The 19,516-nt window shown below is 41.6% G+C and overlaps 2 protein-coding genes across 5 annotated transcripts in view; both read left to right on the plus strand.

Annotated features, from left to right (window-relative positions):
• The first annotated feature begins 203 nt into the window (after window positions 1-203).
• Window positions 204-18,168, plus strand: traf3 (TNF receptor-associated factor 3). 2 transcript variants are annotated; one of them, XM_088087114.1, is made up of 14 exons: window positions 204-505; window positions 10,300-10,450; window positions 12,015-12,180; window positions 12,558-12,609; window positions 12,702-12,806; window positions 12,936-13,100; window positions 13,735-13,815; window positions 13,954-14,028; window positions 14,132-14,224; window positions 14,300-14,440; window positions 14,530-14,707; window positions 15,759-16,081; window positions 16,905-17,096; window positions 17,428-18,168. In XM_088087114.1, the coding sequence occupies exons 2-14, from the start codon at window positions 10,303-10,305 to the stop codon at window positions 17,461-17,463; spliced, it is 1,755 nt and encodes a 584-aa protein (XP_087943240.1). In that variant the 5' UTR covers window positions 204-505; window positions 10,300-10,302; the 3' UTR covers window positions 17,464-18,168. The 2 variants fall into 2 exon arrangements, with proteins under 2 accessions (XP_087943240.1, XP_087943241.1); XM_088087115.1 differs by lacking the exons at window positions 204-505; window positions 10,300-10,450 and adding an exon at window positions 10,528-11,591 and having other exon boundaries at window positions 11,746-12,180.
• A 1,103-nt stretch (window positions 18,169-19,271) lies between these two features.
• mipol1 (mirror-image polydactyly 1) overlaps window positions 19,272-19,516 on the plus strand; it is a 56,578-nt gene continuing 56,333 nt past the window's right edge. For 2 of the 3 annotated variants that reach the window (XM_088087119.1, XM_088087120.1), the window contains exon 1: window positions 19,272-19,482. The gene's annotated coding sequence lies outside the window, so the exon portion shown is untranslated. The remainder of the gene's footprint in view (window positions 19,483-19,516) is intronic. The other variant, XM_088087121.1, reaches the window with a different exon arrangement.

Genomic DNA, 19,516 nt, shown 5'->3' on the forward strand with positions numbered 1-19,516 from the left:
CAAAATCAAAATCTATGAAAGAAAAAAACAACAGCAGAAAAAAGTCCAGCGGACGGATTCACGAAACAAACGAGTATTTCATGCTGGTGATTAACATCACAGCACCGGCTGCGGCTCACAGCGCCCCCCGGTGGCCGGCTGCGGCTCTCCGGTGGCCGGCTGCGGCTCACAGCGCCCCCCGGTGGCCGGCTGTGTCTCGGGGCTGCTGGGGGATTTCCTGGGCGGAAGCAGCGGAGGGGGTTTCCAGTGTGATCAGCCCAGTCCTCCCCGTTGGATCTGTGAACTGGATCCCAGAGACTTCTCCTCGTCTCCCAGCAGGACCAACAGAACCAGCAGAATCCCAAACGGAACCCGGAGAACACCGAAGAGACCCGGACCATGAGGAGACCGGCTGCGGCCCGGAGGCTCCGCGGCAGCGGCAACGCGACGGTCTGAGTCCCGAAGAGAGTCTACCGAGGATTCGAGAGCCGAGAGCCGAGAGCCGGGGCCCGCCGAGGAGATTCATGTGAGTCCACTTTAACCAGAACCTCAGCGGAACCAGCAGAACCAGAGCGCTGCTGACTGAATCATGTTAGCGGACTGTTAGCTCCAGCAGCTACAGCAGCTAGCGCTGAGTGTGTGTGTGTGTGTGTGTGTGTGTGTGTGTGTGTGAGATTTAAAATTATCTTTATTGAACAAACGGCTCAGAAACAGGGAGCTAAAGAAGCTAGCACACTGTTAGCATCAGTCTGTTGACAAACTGATCGATAATCGATACTTGATCAATGAACCAGAAGTACAGTCAGACCTGATCAATCAAACCGATCATTCAGGACGGAGGGATCAGCCTCTGTCTTCAGCTTCGTGACGTCACGTGTGTCTTTACAAAACAAACATTTTCACATCAGATTTTTTTTTTAAATTTGTAATGTTAAAAAGCTCCGATCATTCCGTCATCATCAATAATCAATATTTAGTCTAATGGATCAGAACTGTTGCTGATTTCTTTTCTCTGGTTCAGCTGAAAACTGCTCGATAACTGATCAATAACTGAACAATAACTGATCAGCTGTCTGTGTGAGGGGTGTAGGGGAGACCGGGGCCGGTGCAACATGTTTGGGTGTCGATGTCATCACTCAGACCTCTTGGTCTCTATGGAAACAGTGTCTCCGTGTATCAGAGTCTCGGTATTGATCCAGACCGGGCATGATGACAGCTGGTTATTGATCGATTGCTGGTTTAGAGTTGAACATGTGAGGGTGGATCAGTGGTCGAGCTGCAGACTGCAAACTTTCTTATAGATGAAAAACACGTTTGTTTTTGTTTGAAATAAGCAAAGTTTTTTGTCCAAAAGTCTGTTTTATTTCTAAAGTCCATTTTCACAAAACTCGGTTTGCCTCAGATGACTTTACAGCCAACGACATCCCTCTGCCCTTAGACTGAGGAAAAACTCCCCAAAAAACACCTACGTAACGGAAAAAAAAGGAAGAAACCTCAGGAAGAGCGGCAGAGGATGATGAGGGATCCCTCCTCAGGACGGACAGACGAGATAATATTTAACCCTTTAGGCCCGCTTCAATATCACACACACTCATATCACTCTGCACATAAAATGCACTTTTCAGAATCATAAAAAATATTAAACATCAATATGATTTTCTACTTTCATTCATTTTATTTTTTAACAAACATGAGTCCTAATCATACATGTCAAATACTCATTAATTTTCAGAATTTTAACCCTTTAAATGCCACATTTTTGTCACGATGCCACTATCTCTTTAGATAACAAAACCCCACAAAACTGACTGATGTTGAGTGTCCTCCTCCTCAGTGTGTGAGTGTAGCTGCTGACAGTCTGGGATATGTCAGTGTGTGAGTGTAGCTGCTGACAGTCTGGGATATGTCAGTGTGTGAGTGTAGCTGCTGACAGTCTGGGATATGTCAGTGATCAGCAGCTACATTGACTGTGACAGGTCACCTAGTGGAAATAGCATGTATTTCCTCCATATGCCAAATATGGTCAAAATGACCTCATCAGGTGGAAAATAGTCAAAATGACAAATTCAGAGTCAAAAGCCCAGAATGACACCCAGAAATAATACAAGTCCTGTTTTTCTGCTCTGATGGCTGTGGGATCAAAAATGTCAGTTTGAATGGGTTTCAATGGAGCATTTTTGGACCTGAACAGTCTGAATGTAACTATTTAGTTTCCACAGTGTATTTTAGACTTATTGTAGGAGCTGAGCTGCAAATTCACTGATTACACTCAAATACACAATCTGGACTACATTTAGGACACATGCATCAACACACACACAGTTATCACAACAGGAAGAAGAAAAGAGACTAAAATGAGAGAAATGGTCACTAAAGGGTTAATGAAATAATCAATCTGCAGGCAGATGAAGATCGAGTCCTCCCTGTTCGAAACCGCACCCTGCCGTGATTGTCTCATTCTGCTGCATAAATACATTTTTTCTCCTGTTTTCCTGGACGTTACGAAGTTTGTGCAGTGACTCGACTCTTCAGCCTGAAGGTTCAAACCTTTTTTCAATAGATGAAATTACAACTTCAACGTGTCACAAAACACACGCGTGTTTGACCATCTGCATCATTAGTTCAGCTGGAAGAGAAACAATGTTAAGAGTTGAATGTGCTGCGTGTTCGAGGAGTTACTGATAGCACAGTGATGAGTGTGGCTGCCTCAGTAATGAATGATTCTGGATGATGCGGGTTCAATTCCCATTTCTGAGCATTACTGTGATGGAGGTGGAGAAATGAACCGTTCACCAGCGAACAATCATGTCTTCACTCTATTCATTTCTGTCACAGCCAGCAGGCAACGTTCCCACAACACTGGCTAACGTTCCCTACAGGTTACAATAACGTTGTAAAGAAAACATTTGACTCTAATGTTCAGGGAACGTTTTAAGTTAAAGACTGACTGAGATGTAACGTTTGAGCTGCGACACTCTGAGGATGTTCTGGTGATGTTGAGAGGTGACAGATCAGAGAATTTTCTTTTATTAAACGTTCCCACAACGTTACATGAGAACAAAGAAACATTTTCAAAGAAACATTCAGAACATGTTGAGGACTGAGATTACGCAACATTTTTTTAGATGAAAATGTGATGTGATGTGTTAACAAAAAAAACACAACATTTTTGGATGATTATAGAGAATGTTGCCCTTTTATTTAACTTTAACTTTAAAAAGAACGTTCTGGGAACATAAAGAAAACTTGCTACTGAAAATGTCACTTAAACATTCAGTGGTTGCATTTAGATGTTCTCAGAACATTTGTTGAACCAAAAATTGCTGGCTGGGTTACCTTTGTCTCCGTAAGGCCGGTAAGCTTCACTTCTCTAATAAAAGAGTCAAATTCTACGAAAGGGAAAGAGTTCATATATACACAGATATTATATACACATACACAGATATACACATATATATACACAGATATTATATACACATACACAGATATATACATATATACACAGATATTATATACACATACACAGATATATACATATATATACACACAGATATTATATACACATACACATATATACACAGATATACACAGATATTATACACACATACACAGATATACACAGATATTATATACACATACACAGATATACACAGATATATACACATACACAGATATACACAGATATACACATACACATATATACATATATACACACAGATATTATATACACATACACAGATATTATATACACATACACATATATACACAGATATTATATACACATACACAGATATACACATATTATATACACATACACAGATATACACAGATATATACACATACACATATATACACAGATATACACATATTATATACACATACACAGATATATACATATATATACACAGATATTATATACACATACACAGATATACACAGATATTATATACACATACACATATATACACAGATATTATATACACATACACAGATATACACAGATATTATATACACAGATATACACAGATATATACACATACACATACACATATATACACAGATATACACATATTATATACACATACACAGATATATACATATATACACAGATATTATATACACATACACAGATATACACAGATATTATATACACATACACAGATATACACAGATATTATATACACATACACAGATATACGCAGATATTATATACACATACACAGATATATACATATATACACAGATATTATATACACATACACATACATACACAGATATACACATATTATATACACATACACAGATATATACATATATACACAGATATTATATACACATACACAGATATATACACATACACATATATACACAGATATTATATACACATACACAGATATTATATACACATACACATATATACACAGATATTATATACACATACACAGATATATACATATATATATACACAGATATTATATACACATACACATATACACAGATATACACAGATATTATATACACATACACAGATATACACAGATATTATATACACATACACATATACACAGATATATACACATACACACATATACACAGATATTATATACACATACACAGATATACACAGATATATACACATACACATATATACACAGATATACACATATTATATACACATACACAGATATATGCATATATATACACACAGATATTGTATACACATACACAGATATATACACATACACATATATACACAGATATTATATACACATACACAGATATACACATATTATATACACATACACAGATATATGCATATATATACACACAGATATTGTATACACATACACAGATATACACATATTATATACACATACACAGATATACACAGATATATACACATACACATATATACACAGATATACACATATTATATACACATACACAGATATATACATATATACACAGATATTATATACACATACACAGATATTCACAGATATTATATACACATACACATATATACACAGATATTATATACACATACACAGATATACACAGATATATACACATACACATATATACACAGATATACACATATTATATACACATACACAGATATATACATATATACACAGATATTATATACACATACACAGATATTCACAGATATTATATACACATACACATATATACACAGATATTATATACACATACACAGATATACACAGATATTATATACACATACACAGATATACACAGATATATACACATACACATATATACACAGATATACACATATTATATACACATACACATATATACATATATACACAGATATTATATACACATACACAGATATTCACAGATATTATATACACATACACAGATATATACATATATATACACAGATATTATATACACATATATACACAGATATACACAGATATTATATACACAGATATATACACATACACATATATACACAGATATTATATACACATACACATATATACACAGATATACACATATTATATACACATACACAGATATATACATATATACACAGATATTATATATATATACATATATACACAGATATTATATACACATATATACACAGATATACACAGATATTATATACACATACACAGATATACACAGATATTATATACACAGATATATACACATACACATATATACACAGATATTATATACACATACACATATATACACAGATATACACATATTATATACACATACACAGATATATACATATATACACAGATATTATATACACATACACATATATACACATATTATATACACATACACAGATATATACATATATACACAGATATTATATATATATACATATATACACAGATATTATATACACATATATACACAGATATACACAGATATTATATACACATACACACACATATATACACAGATATTATATACACAGATATATACACATACACATATATACACAGATATTATATACACATACACATATATACACAGATATACACATATTATATACACATACACAGATATATACATATATACACAGATATTATATACACATACACATATATACTCTGATATACACAGATATTATATACACATACACATATATACACAGATATACACAGATATTATATACACATACACATATACACAGATATACACAGATATTATATACACATACACATATATACACAGATATTATATACACATACACAGATATACACATATTATATACACATACACAGATATACACATATATACACATGCACATATACACAGATATACACAGATATTATATACACATACACATATATACACAGATATACACAGATATTATATACACAGATATACACAGATATTATATACACATATATACACAGATATTATGTACACATACACGTATATGCACAGATATACACAGATATTACTGTATATACACATACACATATATACACAGATATATACACATACACATATATACACAGATATTATATACACATACACATATATACACAGATATTATATACACATACACATATACACAGATATATACACATACACACATATACACAGATATTATATACACATACACATATATACACAGATATTATATACACATACACATATACACAGATATATACACATACACACATATACACAGATATTATATACACATACACATATATACACAGATATTATATACACATACACATATATACACATATACACAGATATTATATATACATACACATATATACACAGATATTATATACACATATATATACATATACACAGATATTATATACACACATATATAAACAGATATATACACATATACATGTATAAACAGGTATTATCCCTGCGGGGACACAAAGGTCCATTGTGTGAGGTGAAGTATGGGTCCCTGCGGGGACACAAAGGTCCGTTGTGTGAAGTGAAGTATGGGTCCCTGCAGGGACACAAAGGTCCGTTGTGTGGAGTGAAGTATGGGTCCCTGCGGGGACACAAAGGTCCGTTGTGTGGAGTGAAGTATGGGTCCCTGTGGAGACACAAAGGTCCGTTGTGTGAAGTGAAAGCAGTAGCAGGTGGAGTTTCAGTCTGACGCAGAAACAAAGCAGAAGCTGGGAGCTTCTTGGGGATTTCCAGAGGACACTGGTGCTGAACTGGTTCCCAGTCTGTGTGCTGACTGGAGCTTTGATTGGTTACCTGAAAAGGTGAAGTGAGCAATCAGCCAATCACAGCGTTTTGAGTGAACCCCCCCCCCACCCCCCACCCCCTACTGTGGATGGTGTCTGTCTGTGAGGACCCCCCTGTGTAGACAGAGACAGTTTTTGTCTCTGACGACCCCCCTGTGTGGACGGAGACAGTTTCTGTCTCTGCTGCTCAGGTTTGTCTCAGCCCTCAGCGATCTGTCCTCCATCGTCTCTGACAGCATCAGCGTGGTCCGGTTGTTGATAATGTCACAGCAGGACTCACAGCAGGACTCACCTCAGGACGCTGTCATTCAGATCTGCAGCCAAAACAAAAGCTGCATCTGCCGTTACGTCTCTCTCCTGTCCGTGATGTCTCTCTCCTGTCCGTGATGTCTCTCTCCTGTCCGTGATGTCTCCGTCCTGTCTGTGATGTCTCTGTCCTGCAGTCTCGTTTGTTTATCGAAGCAGCTCTGATCAACTGGTGTGTGTGTGTGTGTGTGTTTATGTGTATGTGTGCGTGTGTGTGTGTGTTTGTGTGTATGTGTGCGTGTGTGTGTGTGTTTGTGTGTATGTGTGTGTGTGTGTGTGTGTGTGTGTGCGTGTGTGTGTGCGTGTGTGTGTGTGTGTGTGTGTGTGTGTGTGTGCGTGTGTGTGTGTGTGTGTGTGTGTGTGTGTGTGTATGTGTGTGTGTGTGTGTGTGTGTGTGTTAATGATGCAGTCAGTGGAAAAGCCCCGAGCATCCCCATAGCTGAGCCATGACAGGAAGTGATGTTTGTGTGTGTGGTGGTGGGGGGGCGGGGTTAGGGTGAAGGTCAAAGGTCACTTGAGTTTTCTTTTGTCTGTTGATGTTCTTTCAGGTAGAAACTCTCCGATGCTTTAACCCTTTGGACCCTGGAGCGACATCACTTTTCTTTAGCCGCGTTCAGGAAAATTAACCCTTTTAGTTCCACAAATTCCAAGAAATTAGCAGATTTAGAAAATTGTTATTTAATTTTTTTTTAGGGAAAACTGTATTCATAATCATCATAATTACATATTTAAAATGTTGTTACAGAATGATTATAATTTTCAATCATTAGGATTTTGGACTAATTTTCAGTTCACGTTCTTGTACTTTTCATTGATTTCATTCTCATTTTTGAATCATTTCTACAACAAAACTGTCTCTGAGTTTCACTCGTCTGTCCAGAGGACACGAGCTGCAGGTCTCTGTCTGGTCTCTCCACTGTGACAGCAGGCAGGTTTCCTTCAGATTAGTGAAAAACTTAATCATTATTTAGTAAATGTGATAAAACTCAGCGTGGAGCTGACTGTGTTTCACTGAGTGATGTCATGTGACTCCTCCTCTGGTGATAACATCCCAGTAACCATGGCGACGGATGTTCAAAACATCAGCAGCTTTATTTCTATTGCAGCCACCGCACTAGCCGTCATTATTTCCAATCCGAGGCCACGTAGGCGTGTTATGAAGCCGTGATGGAAAGGTGAGCCCCTTATACGTGGGAGCGGCCACGTATGAGGGATTTCTGGGAGATGTAGTCCACGATTTCACAGAGGAATTGTGGGTGAAAAACTTTCTCAGAGTTATGTGATGCAATAACAGCTCTTGTAGCTCCTGCTGCATCATGAGGGAGCCAGTTCCTGTGACCTCACAGCATCATGTGACCTCACAGCGTCATGTGACCTCACAGCATTATGTGACCTCACGGCGTCACGTGACCTCACGGTGTCATGTGACCTAGAAAAGACTTAAAAGTGTTTCCGCTGCAGTTTGGACAAAAATGGCTTTTTACAATCGACTCAGATACCCCCTCATGCCAGAGGGAAAACTTTTTTCCAGATAAATGGGATTTTTTTTCCTAAATTGACGTTTCCCTTTGATGTATTTTAACTGACGCTGCTCAGTCCTCCTCTGAGCTCAGCTGGGCGAGGCGTCTGATTGGCCTGTCATGATGTGACATCATGAGTGTGAGCATGTTTCCTAAAATCAGTTTCCTTGTTGTGTTGGTGTCACATTGTGTTGTATGTTTGAGTGTGATGTCACCACAGCAGGGTGATAGTGCTTATAACTGACCCTTCAGCTCCTTTCAGCTCCTTTGAAACTCAAACTGTGAAGCTGAAGTGACAGTTAACCCTTTAGGTCCAGCTTTTTATCACACATTCTCATATAGCCCTGCACACAAAATGTGCCTTTTAAAATCAGGCTGTAAAAAATATTATTCATTAATGTGAATTTCTGCTTCCATTAAGTTTATTTTTCAACCAACATCCACACTTATCATAAATATCAAATATTCATTAATGTTTTAGCATTTTAGATTTCTGTCATGATGCCACTATGTTTTTAGATAAAAAAATGAAACTGAGTGATGTTGAGTCTCCTCCTCCTCAGTATGTGAGTGTAGCTGCTGACAGTCTGGGATATGTCAGTGTGTGAGTGTAGCTGCTGACAGTCTGGGATATGTCAGTGTGTGAGTGTAGCTGCTGACAGTCTGGGATATGTCAGTGTGTGAGTGTAGCTGCTGACAGTCTGGGATATGTCAGTGATCAGCAGCTACATTGACTGTGACAGGTCACCTAGTGGAAATAGCATGTATTTCCTCCATATGCCAAATATGGTCAAAATGACCTCATCAGGTGGAAAATAGTCAAAATGACAAATTCAGAGTCAAAAGCCCAGAATGACACCCAGAAATAATACAAGTCCTGTTTTTCTGCTCTGATGGCTGTGGGATCAAAAATGTCAGTTTGAATGGGTTTCAATGGAGCATTTTTGGACCTGAACAGTCTGAATGTAACTATTTAGTTTCCACAGTGTATTTTAGACTTATTGTAGGAGCTGAGCTGCAAATTCACTGATTACACTCAAATACACAATCTGGACTACATTTAGGACACATGCATCAACACACACACAGTTATCACAACAGGAAGAAGAAAAGAGACTAAAATGAGAGAAATGGTCACTAAAGGGTTAAATCATCAGCTGACACTTCAGCTCCTTTCAGTCCTGCGTCCCTTCACTGTTTCTCTGTAAATTTTTTGTGATTTCTGGTTAAGTTAAACATGTGTCTGCATGCCCCCCCCTCAGGTCATGTCAGCGGGGAGGAGTGCTGATGGAAGGGAGGTGCAGATTCCCCTCCAACAGGTGGCGCCCTCCCTGACCACAGCCCTATCAGTGGCCCCGACCTCTCACCGCCAAGCCAATCCCTGGCCTCCCAGCGACCCTGCCGCCTCTCAAGGTAAACAAACACCATCAGCTGGACCCAGTCCTGCGCTCTGATTGGCTCAGAGTTTTGTAAACAATGTAAGTAAAACTAGAGCACGCTCCGATCCAAAAGCTCTACAGATGAGTGATGCAGGAAAATATCAGATATTCTCTTTAAAATGAAACATCAGAATCGGCCAACACGCCGATTTTACAAACTGATATTTATTTGTTTTTATCGATAAAGTGAAGCTGATGAAAACAGGAACCTTCAGTCTGAGTATTTTTCTTCTTCTGCAGAATGAATGAATGAATCAATATTAGACAGTAAAAGTGTTTTATGACTCCATCAGAGTCTGATGATCAATCACTGCAGCAAAGACCTGATCAGCTGATCAGCTCTGACATCACGGGGTTATTTATCGAAATCTGATATCGCACGCGTGGTCACTCACCAGACGCCACACGCTCACCTGTCGTTCTCCATTCCTGGGCTCGACTGGCGAAACAGAGCCAAAGCATTTCCTGTGTTAAGTAGAGCGCTGTAACGCGTGCACATGGTCATGTGACTTATATGATTTAGTTTATTATGTTTAATTTAGTTTTTTTGTGCATAATAACTTGTTTTGGTTCAGTAAAAGAGTCCGAACAGAGATGTTAAATTATTATGTAAATTATACTGGAGCATGAGGGCTGCAAACGACTTCTGCTGTGTTATGTTGTATACAGAGGAGTTTAAAGGGGGCCAGCTCTGCAGGTAGAGTCGGTCATCTCTGCAGGTAGAGTCGGTCATCTCTGCAGGTAGAGTCGGTCATCTCTGCAGGTAGAGTATGTCATCTCTGCAGGTAGAGTCGGTCATCTCTGCAGGTAGAGTCGGTCATCTCAGCAGGTAGAGTCGGTCATCTCTGCAGGTAGAGTATGTCATCTCAGCAGGTAGAGTCGGTCATCTCTGCAGGTAGAGTATGTCATCTCAGCAGGTAGAGTATGTCATCTCTGCAGGTAGAGTATGTCATCTCAGCAGGTAGAGTCGGTCATCTCTGCAGGTAGAGTCGGTCATCTCTGCAGGTAGAGTCGGTCATCTTAGCAGTTAGAGTCGGTCATCTCTGCAGGTAGAGTATGTCATCTCAGCAGGTAGAGTCGGTCATCTCTGCAGGTAGAGTATGTCATCTCAGCAGGTAGAGTATGTCATCTCTGCAGGTAGAGTATGTCATCTCTGCAGGTGGAGTATGTCATCTCTGCAGGTAGAGTATGTCATCTCTGCAGGTAGAGTCGTTCATCTCTGCAGGTAGAGTATGTCATCTCAGCAGGTAGAGTCGGTCATCTCAGCAGGTAGAGTTGGTCATCTCCACAGGTAGAGGTGGTCCTCTCAGCAGGTAGAGTTAGTGTTTTCACTTCGGGAGGCCAGTACAGTAAAACACACCCACACCAGTTCTCTGACTACGCTGTCGTTTTTTCAGAATTTGTTGTAGAAAACTGCAACAGGCCAGGTGAGCTGTTACATATCAACAAACCAGCTATCAGAAACAAAATCCAATATGGTGCAAAGTCAGAACAGATGTGTCCTCAGGACAAGTTCAGGTGTGTCTCTGTGTCCTCAGGTGTCCCCGCAGGCTTCCTTCCTCTCCACGGAGGATTCAGAGATCACTTTGTGGAAACTCCAGAGTCCAAATACTGCTGCGAGGCCTGCAGGCTGGTCCTGTGTCAGCCCCGTCAGACCGAGTGCGGACACCGCTTCTGTCAGAGCTGCATCAACGACATCCTCAGGTGAGACAGAGACAGGCAGGTAGACAAGAAGTGGTTTTCAGGTGTGTATGCTCCGTAAGTTTTCAGATTAAAGGATATCATTGATAGTCTTCATGTCGTGATGTCTGACTTGAACCGTGGCAACAGGAAGTCCACCTGGATACCTGTGATGTCAGAGCAGGTGTGTCCTTTGGTGTGTCTTCTGATCAGCACTGTGACGGAGGAGCTCTCGTCTCCATCAGAGTCTTCTGTCTGTAAAACAGGAAGCTTTAGTGTCCTGTTTTTCAGGAACTCTGTCCCAGTTTGGGACGGCGTCGAGCTCTCGTCCCGTCAGCTGAGCGTGAGGTCATGTGACAGTTTGTCCTCAGCTGAATCAGTAACTTTGTGTCCTCCTGCAGTCATCCCAACCCGGTGTGTCCAGCTGACATGGAGCCTCTGTTCAAAGACAAGGTGGGCAGGAAGTGACATCACAACAGAGATCGAGTTTTTCAGAAGTGATTGATTATTGATCAGGTCCTGAAGCTCTGCTGTTTCTCTTTCAGATCTTCCGAGACGTTTGCTGCCATCGGGAGATCATGGCACTGAAGGTTTACTGTCGAAGCGAAGCCAACGGCTGTCAGGAGCAGATGAGTCTGCAGCAGATACCTGTGAGAAAATCCTGCTCTGATTGGCTGTGTTTATCTTCAAAACAGACCAACCACTGACTGAGACAATGATGGACTGCCAGGTGTCCATGAGAGGACATTGTCTCACTCCTTCTGTCTGTCTGTCTGCAGGACCACCTGAACGTGTGTCCATTCTTCGAGGTTCCCTGTCCGCTGGGGAAATGCAAAGAGCGAATGATGAGGAAAGAGATCCCCGACCACCTAAGCTGGAAATGTAAACATAGAGAGACCAGCTGCGAGTTCTGCATGACCAAGATGCCTCTCACCGACCTGCAGGTAACGGCTGACATGTATTTTTGACCTGCAGGTTGCTCCTGACATCTCTCACCGACCTGCAGGTAGCTGCAGACATGTCTTAATGACCTGCAGGTAGCTGCAGACATGTCTTAATGACCTGCAGGTAGCTGCTGACATATCTCTCACTGACCTGCATGTAGCTGCTGACATCTCCCACTGACCTGCAGGTTGCTGCTGACATCTCTTAAAGACTTAGAGGTAGCTGCTGACATCTGTTAATGACCTGCGGATAGCTGCTAACATCTCCCACCAACCCTAAGGTAGCTGCTAATATATCTTAGTGACCTGCAGGTAGCTGCTGACATGTCTTAGTGACCTAAAGGAAGCTGCTAACATCTCTCACTGACCTAAAGGTAGCAGCTGACAGCTTTCACTGACTTAAAGGTAGCTGCTAACATCTCTTAGTGACCTAAAGGTAGCTGCTGACATCTCTTAGTGACCTGCAGGTAGCTGCTGACATTGCTTTGTAACCTGTGGTTAGCTTCTGACATCTCTTAGTGACCTGCAGGTAGGTGCTGACATCTCTCACCGACCTAAAGGTAGCTGCTGAGGACTGGTGGGTTCCTGAGGTTCTGCTGCTTCTGTGTTGAATAAAGTCTGCGTCTGTTTTCAGAAACACAAAGAAACGGTGTGTCCAGCATTCCCCGTGCCCTGTCCAAACCACTGCAGCTTCTCCTCCCTGCTGCGGAGCGAGGTACCGATCCACCTATTTATCACGTTATATATTGATCCGACTGATCGATCGGTTCTGTGTTTCAGCTGATTCATTTCACCTCCTGCAGTATTTATCTGTTCCTATTGATCGGACTGATCGATCGGTTCTGTCTTTCAGCTGTCCTCCCATCAACACGACTGTCCCAAAGCTCAGGTGAGCTGCCAGTTCATCCGCTACGGCTGCACCTTCAAGGTAACCCCCACCCCCTGTCCCTGTCCTTACCGTCTGCTCTGTCCTCATGTCCTCACTGTCTGTCCTTGTCCTCATGACCTCACTGTCTGTCTCTGTGTCTCAGGGTCTGAACCAGGACCTGAGACAGCACGAGTCCACCTTTGCAGCTGAGCACCTGCGAATGATGTCCAGCAGAACGTCCTCGTTGGAAAACAAGGTGAAGACGACAGGCGGATGGAGGAAACGGTTCGGTCCAGGTGGGTGGGACTAATGTCTGTCTGTATGTCCCCAGGTGGAGGACATCAAAGGGGAGCTGCTGGAGCGGTACAAGGTTCTTCCTGCCCTCAGCAGCCGGCTGTCTGAACTCGAGAACCAGAACGAGGAGCTGAGGGAAAAGAACCGGCAGACGGAGCAGAAACTCGCCACCATGCAGGTAAAACTTTACATCCTGCGAGCGCTCAGCCAAGACCTCGCCGCTGCCGCCACACCTTCCGACAGTCAATCGTGTGTTTTCTCCCACAGAAACTGATGAGCTCTCACTCAGAGAAGCTCCTGGAGGTGGAGCTGGAGCTGCGCTCTCTCCGAGCGCTCCGAGACGAGGTGGAGAACTTGAGAGGAACGCTGGAGAACGTCCGGACCAGACTTAACGCTCTGGAACAAGGAGGGCGCAGCGGGACGGGGTCCACAACACACACTCTGGGTCAGAACACACACACACGCAGTGGTTCTGTTGTGGTTCCTGATGTAGAACCGTTAAGACTTGGCAGGGTGTTGAAATCATAACAAGTCGGGAGGAGATATCGTCCGAGATCTCAGACACCGTGATTACCAAGGCTTACGAACACTGTGATGACATTTTCAGTGCTGATTTCTTCTGGCTTGTTAGGCAGAAAAACAGATAAAGATCTGAACGCAGCAGACGGTTCTGACTGTTCCAAGTGTCGCCGATGATTATTTATGTAAAATCTCTTTGCGACGTCGTCAGACTCTCACAGAATCGATGTTGTCACAGAGTCGACGTCGTCACAGAGTCTCGCAGTGTCGTCGTCGAGGTCTTTGTAAAAGGAATATCGTTTTTTTCAGGGCTGAGACAGATACAGGTTATTAGTAGTTAATGAGGCCGAACCGATATTTGGAACCGATATGCATTTACAATAAAAATGGCAGTCCTTTCTGTCATTTATCATTTGGAATCTAACAAACTCCAAAACTAAACTTATATGTAATTTTTTTAACAAATGTATAATCAAAACTCAAACTTTCAACGTCAAACATAGAAAGTTCGCTGACGTTTTTTCTAAAGTTCAGTGGAAATGTAAATAAAAATTGATAAATAAGAGTAGCTCACTGAGGTTTTTTCAAAGTAAAACTTTCCAGTTTTGTGGGATCATAACGGTTCAGACTCTCCGAATAAAAGCTGAAGTGACAGTTAACCTTCAGATTCTTTCACTCAGGAGCAAAAGTCAGCCCAAAAATTAAAAAAACAGTTTGAGACCAGAGCATTTCCACCACAAATAAACTGCTCTGTTTGATCTGATGTCAGAGGGCGGGGCCTGTTTGTCGATGCACCTGACAGCAGCGGGCGCATCTCACGCTGAAACCAAAGAGCTGTTACAGATTTCGAGGTCTGCGAGGTCGTCATGTAACCGTCAGCTCAGAGTCTGCTGATCCGGGACTCGTCCCGCCTCACAGAGCAGCAGATTTTCAGACGCCGCTGTCAATCTGTAACAATGACCTTCTTTTCTCCGCAGCGTCTCTGGAGACTCAGCTGAGCGTCCACGAGATCCGATTGGCTGACATGGACCTGCGCTTCCAGGTGCTGGAGACAGCGAGCTACAACGGCACTCTGATCTGGAAGATCCGCGACTACAAGAGACGGAAACAGGAAGCGGTGGCGGCCAAGACGCTGTCGCTGTACTCGCAGCCGTTTTACACAGGATACTTCGGCTACAAGATGTGCGCCCGCGTCTACTTGAATGGAGACGGCATGGGCAAGGGGACACACCTGTCGCTGTTCTTCGTGGTGATGAGGGGCGAGTACGACGCCCTGCTGCCCTGGCCCTTTAAACAGAAGGTACGCACCTGCTCACGGACTGCAGCACAAAAACCAAAACCCTGGAGTTTTGTTTCTAAAACCTGTATGATAACACATGACGTGTTCAAGGACTGTCAGAAAATTGAAAATCCAACAATTATTTCTGTCGTCACAGTTTCTGGCTTTTTTCTTTTTTTTTTTTTAGATTTTTAAAGAAAAATTAAAAAAAACTAAATAGGAAAATAAAATTGACAAAATATAAAACAAATGCCAATTTTTTCAAGAAATTACAACATTTTTAAAGAAAAAAAAGTCGTCAAAAATGTTCTCAGAAAACAAACCTAAACATACCAAAAAACATCCAGCTGATTCAAGCCGTCAGTCGCTCAGAGCTTAATGAAAGGATTTGACGCAAGATAAAATAAGATAATCCTTTATTAGCCCCCCCATAAATATAAATAAATATAAATACATAAATAATATAAACATAAATAACTAACTGTCCCTAAGTTATATTAAATATTCAGCCCTAAACCTTTAAAATAATGCAGATTTAAAAAGCTGTTTATAGTGATGAAAAAAATGATGAGGAGAATCGATGTCGTCTGAGAGAACATTTGGTCTTAAACATCTGACTCAAAGTCCTGGAAGAGTCCTGGAAGAGTCCTGGAAAATATTAGATAAAATGTGAGTGTGAATGCTGAGTCTGTTACTGACACAATGAATCTTCTGAAGTCTAAGGGGTTAAACTCTCTGCTGGATTTGGGACAAATGGCACTAAAAGGACCTGTCTGTCTCGCCGTCTGACTCCCCATCTGTCTCCCCGTCTGTCTCCCCGTCTGTCTCCCTGTCTGTCCCTCAGGTGACCCTGATGCTGATGGACCAGGGTCCATCCAGGAAACACTTGGGGGACGCCTTTAAGCCGGATCCAAACAGCAGCAGCTTCAGACGTCCTGCAGCAGAGATGAACATCGCGTCTGGCTGTCCTCTGTTTGTCTCCCAGAGTGTCCTGGAGACAGGAAGCTACATCAAGGATGACACCATCTTCATCAAGGTGAGGAAACGCCATTTAAGCTTTTTTTTTTCTTTCTTTGAAATTTTTTATTTAATAACTTTTTTGTTAATAAAAAACACTTTTGTTTTTTTTTTCTTTTTTTTTCTTTAAAATTTGGGCTTTTTTTCTTTTTTTATAAAGAATTTTAAAAAGAAAGATTTTTTTTTTTATGTTTGTTTTTCAGAGATCCTGATCTGAACAGGTAGACAGAGAGACAGACAGAAGGACAGATAGAGAGACAAACAGACAGAAGGACAGACAGACAAAGACAGTCCGACAGTTTGCCCTCAGAGAGGACATTCAGACTAATCGCTCTTTGATTGGTCTGCAGGTTACCGTGGATACCTCTGACCTTCCTGACCCCTGACATGGTGACCCCTCTGACCTCTGACCTCAGAGATCAGCTGACCTATCTGCCCCGCAGAGCAGAGGATGATGGGAAGGTTCGTCTGCACCCGCAGCAGAGAAGACGAGGAAGAGTCCGGCAGGAAGCAGCCAGTTACAGAACTGCAGGAGGGCGGGGCCTCCTCTGATTGGCTTCTGGACTCCAGGACAGAGTGTGTGTTTGCGTGACTGGACGCTGAAGACGTCACTGTGGTGATGTCACCAGGAGCCAGTGTGGCGCCGCAGCGAGGACGTCCTGTTGCTGCTGGTTACTGATGCCGTGCATCAAGCTTTACTTCCTTTGTTTGTTTCTTGTTTACAGAGGCATGCTGGGAAATCCTCCACAGACACACAGGAGCTCAGAAAACCAGTTCAGACCACCTCAGACCAGTTCAGACCAGTACAGACCAATACAGACCATCGGACGAGTACAGACTACCTCAGAACAGTCCAGACCACTTCAGACCAGTACAGACCATCAGACCCAGTGAAACCAGTGAGACTGACAGATGTTGGAGAGTGGAATGAAATGAGCTCCCAGTGCTCCCAGTCTGAGCTCCCAGTGTGAGCTGCTGTGTGTCTGTGGGAGTTTCTTGGTGCAGAAACAGAAACTCTTTGGACTCATATGATTTGTTTGCACAGTTTGAATGTTTGTTAACGTGTGAAAATAAAATTACAAAGAATCTGATCGATTTTTATTTTTTGGATTTATTGATCTGTGATTCTTCAGCTGTTTTTCATAAAGAGATTATTTAAATAGATTTCTTTAAATTATTTTTATTAGATTACTCGAATAGTTTATTTTATTAGATTGCTTTAAAAGATTATTTGTATTTTATTTTTTTGAAACATTATTTTTTTGGCTTTTCATGCCTTTATAGTAGCGCAGTTACAGAGTTACAGGATACGGGGTGAGAGCATGGGGACGACACAGCGAAGGGCCGCGAGCCAGAATCAAACCTGCTGCTAAGGACTCGGCCTACATGGGGCGGAAGCTCTACTCACCGAGCTAGAGGCCGCCCCTTTAATAGATTATTTTTATTAGATTACTTTAATAGATTATGTACATGCCTCACACATACGAACTAAAGCTGTCCTTCAGTCAGGTGACGGGGACTCAAACATCATCGTCTGCTGAACACTTTTTCTGCTCGCCTTGACCGCCTCAACAAAGACTCAACTGTGGAGTCTACATCGCCTCCAGAGGAACGGCCGCACTCAGTGACCACAGCAGATGTGAGAAAACTCCTACTGAGAGTGAATATAAACAGGGCTGCCGGTCCAGATAATATTCCTGGACACGTACTAAAATCTCGTGCTGATCAGCTGGTTGATGTTTTTGACACTCTCACAGAGACGGCACTCTCCTGACACAGCAGGATCTACACAATCTAATGAAGCTGACTGGAAAACTGAACACTGGACACTGGTGTTCCTCACATGCAGACCCATTACATACTTACATATATGTAAGTATATGTAACATGTTCACAGCATATATGTATGTAACGTGTTCAAATGTATATATATGTATGTAACATGTTTCACATGTATATATTGATCATGTTTCACATGTATATGTATCCAACATGTTTCTCGTAACACGTTTCACATGCAGTGACTGCAGTAACTGAGTACAGTTACATTTATTTTGTATTTTGGGTAGTTACTTATTGAAGTTACATGTATTTTAGTTACAGTAAGTTATTAAAGTTACATGTATTTTAGTTACAGTAACTGGTTCCTGTGAGACTCTGAGCTGAGTTTCTTCTCCTCCTTTAAACGGGTCGTTTGACCTGTGAGCCTCCGGGCAGCAGGAGGCGCTGAAGAGCTGACTCTGCTCCAACAAAGCGCGCAGAAGTAGAAGCGTCTGTCCTGCGTGTGGTGTCGGTGTTTCTGTCTCCAAACTTTATCAACCTTTCACCGAAACCGGAGCGGCCGAGTCTCCTCCGACACACCGACTCTCCTCCAGCAGACAGACGACACACCGCAGCCGAGCCCGGTGAGTATACCGACGGGTCAGCCGGAAGAACGGG

This window comes from Plectropomus leopardus, chromosome 14 (genome assembly GCF_026936395.1).
Source record: "Plectropomus leopardus strain MGB_pleo_1.0 chromosome 14, ASM2693639v1, whole genome shotgun sequence".
Lineage (NCBI taxonomy): Eukaryota > Metazoa > Chordata > Actinopteri > Perciformes > Serranidae > Plectropomus > Plectropomus leopardus.

Coding starts and splice junctions, on each gene's coding strand:
- traf3 (XM_088087114.1), top strand. CDS start 10,303: ATGTCAGCGGGGAGGAGTGCTGATGGAAGGGAGGTGCAGATTCCCCTC. Junction 14,708..15,758: donor GTCCACAACACACACTCTGG/GTCAGAACACAC, acceptor TTTTCTCCGCAG/CGTCTCTGGAGACTCAGCTG. Junction 16,082..16,904: donor CCTGGCCCTTTAAACAGAAG/GTACGCACCTGC, acceptor TCTGTCCCTCAG/GTGACCCTGATGCTGATGGA.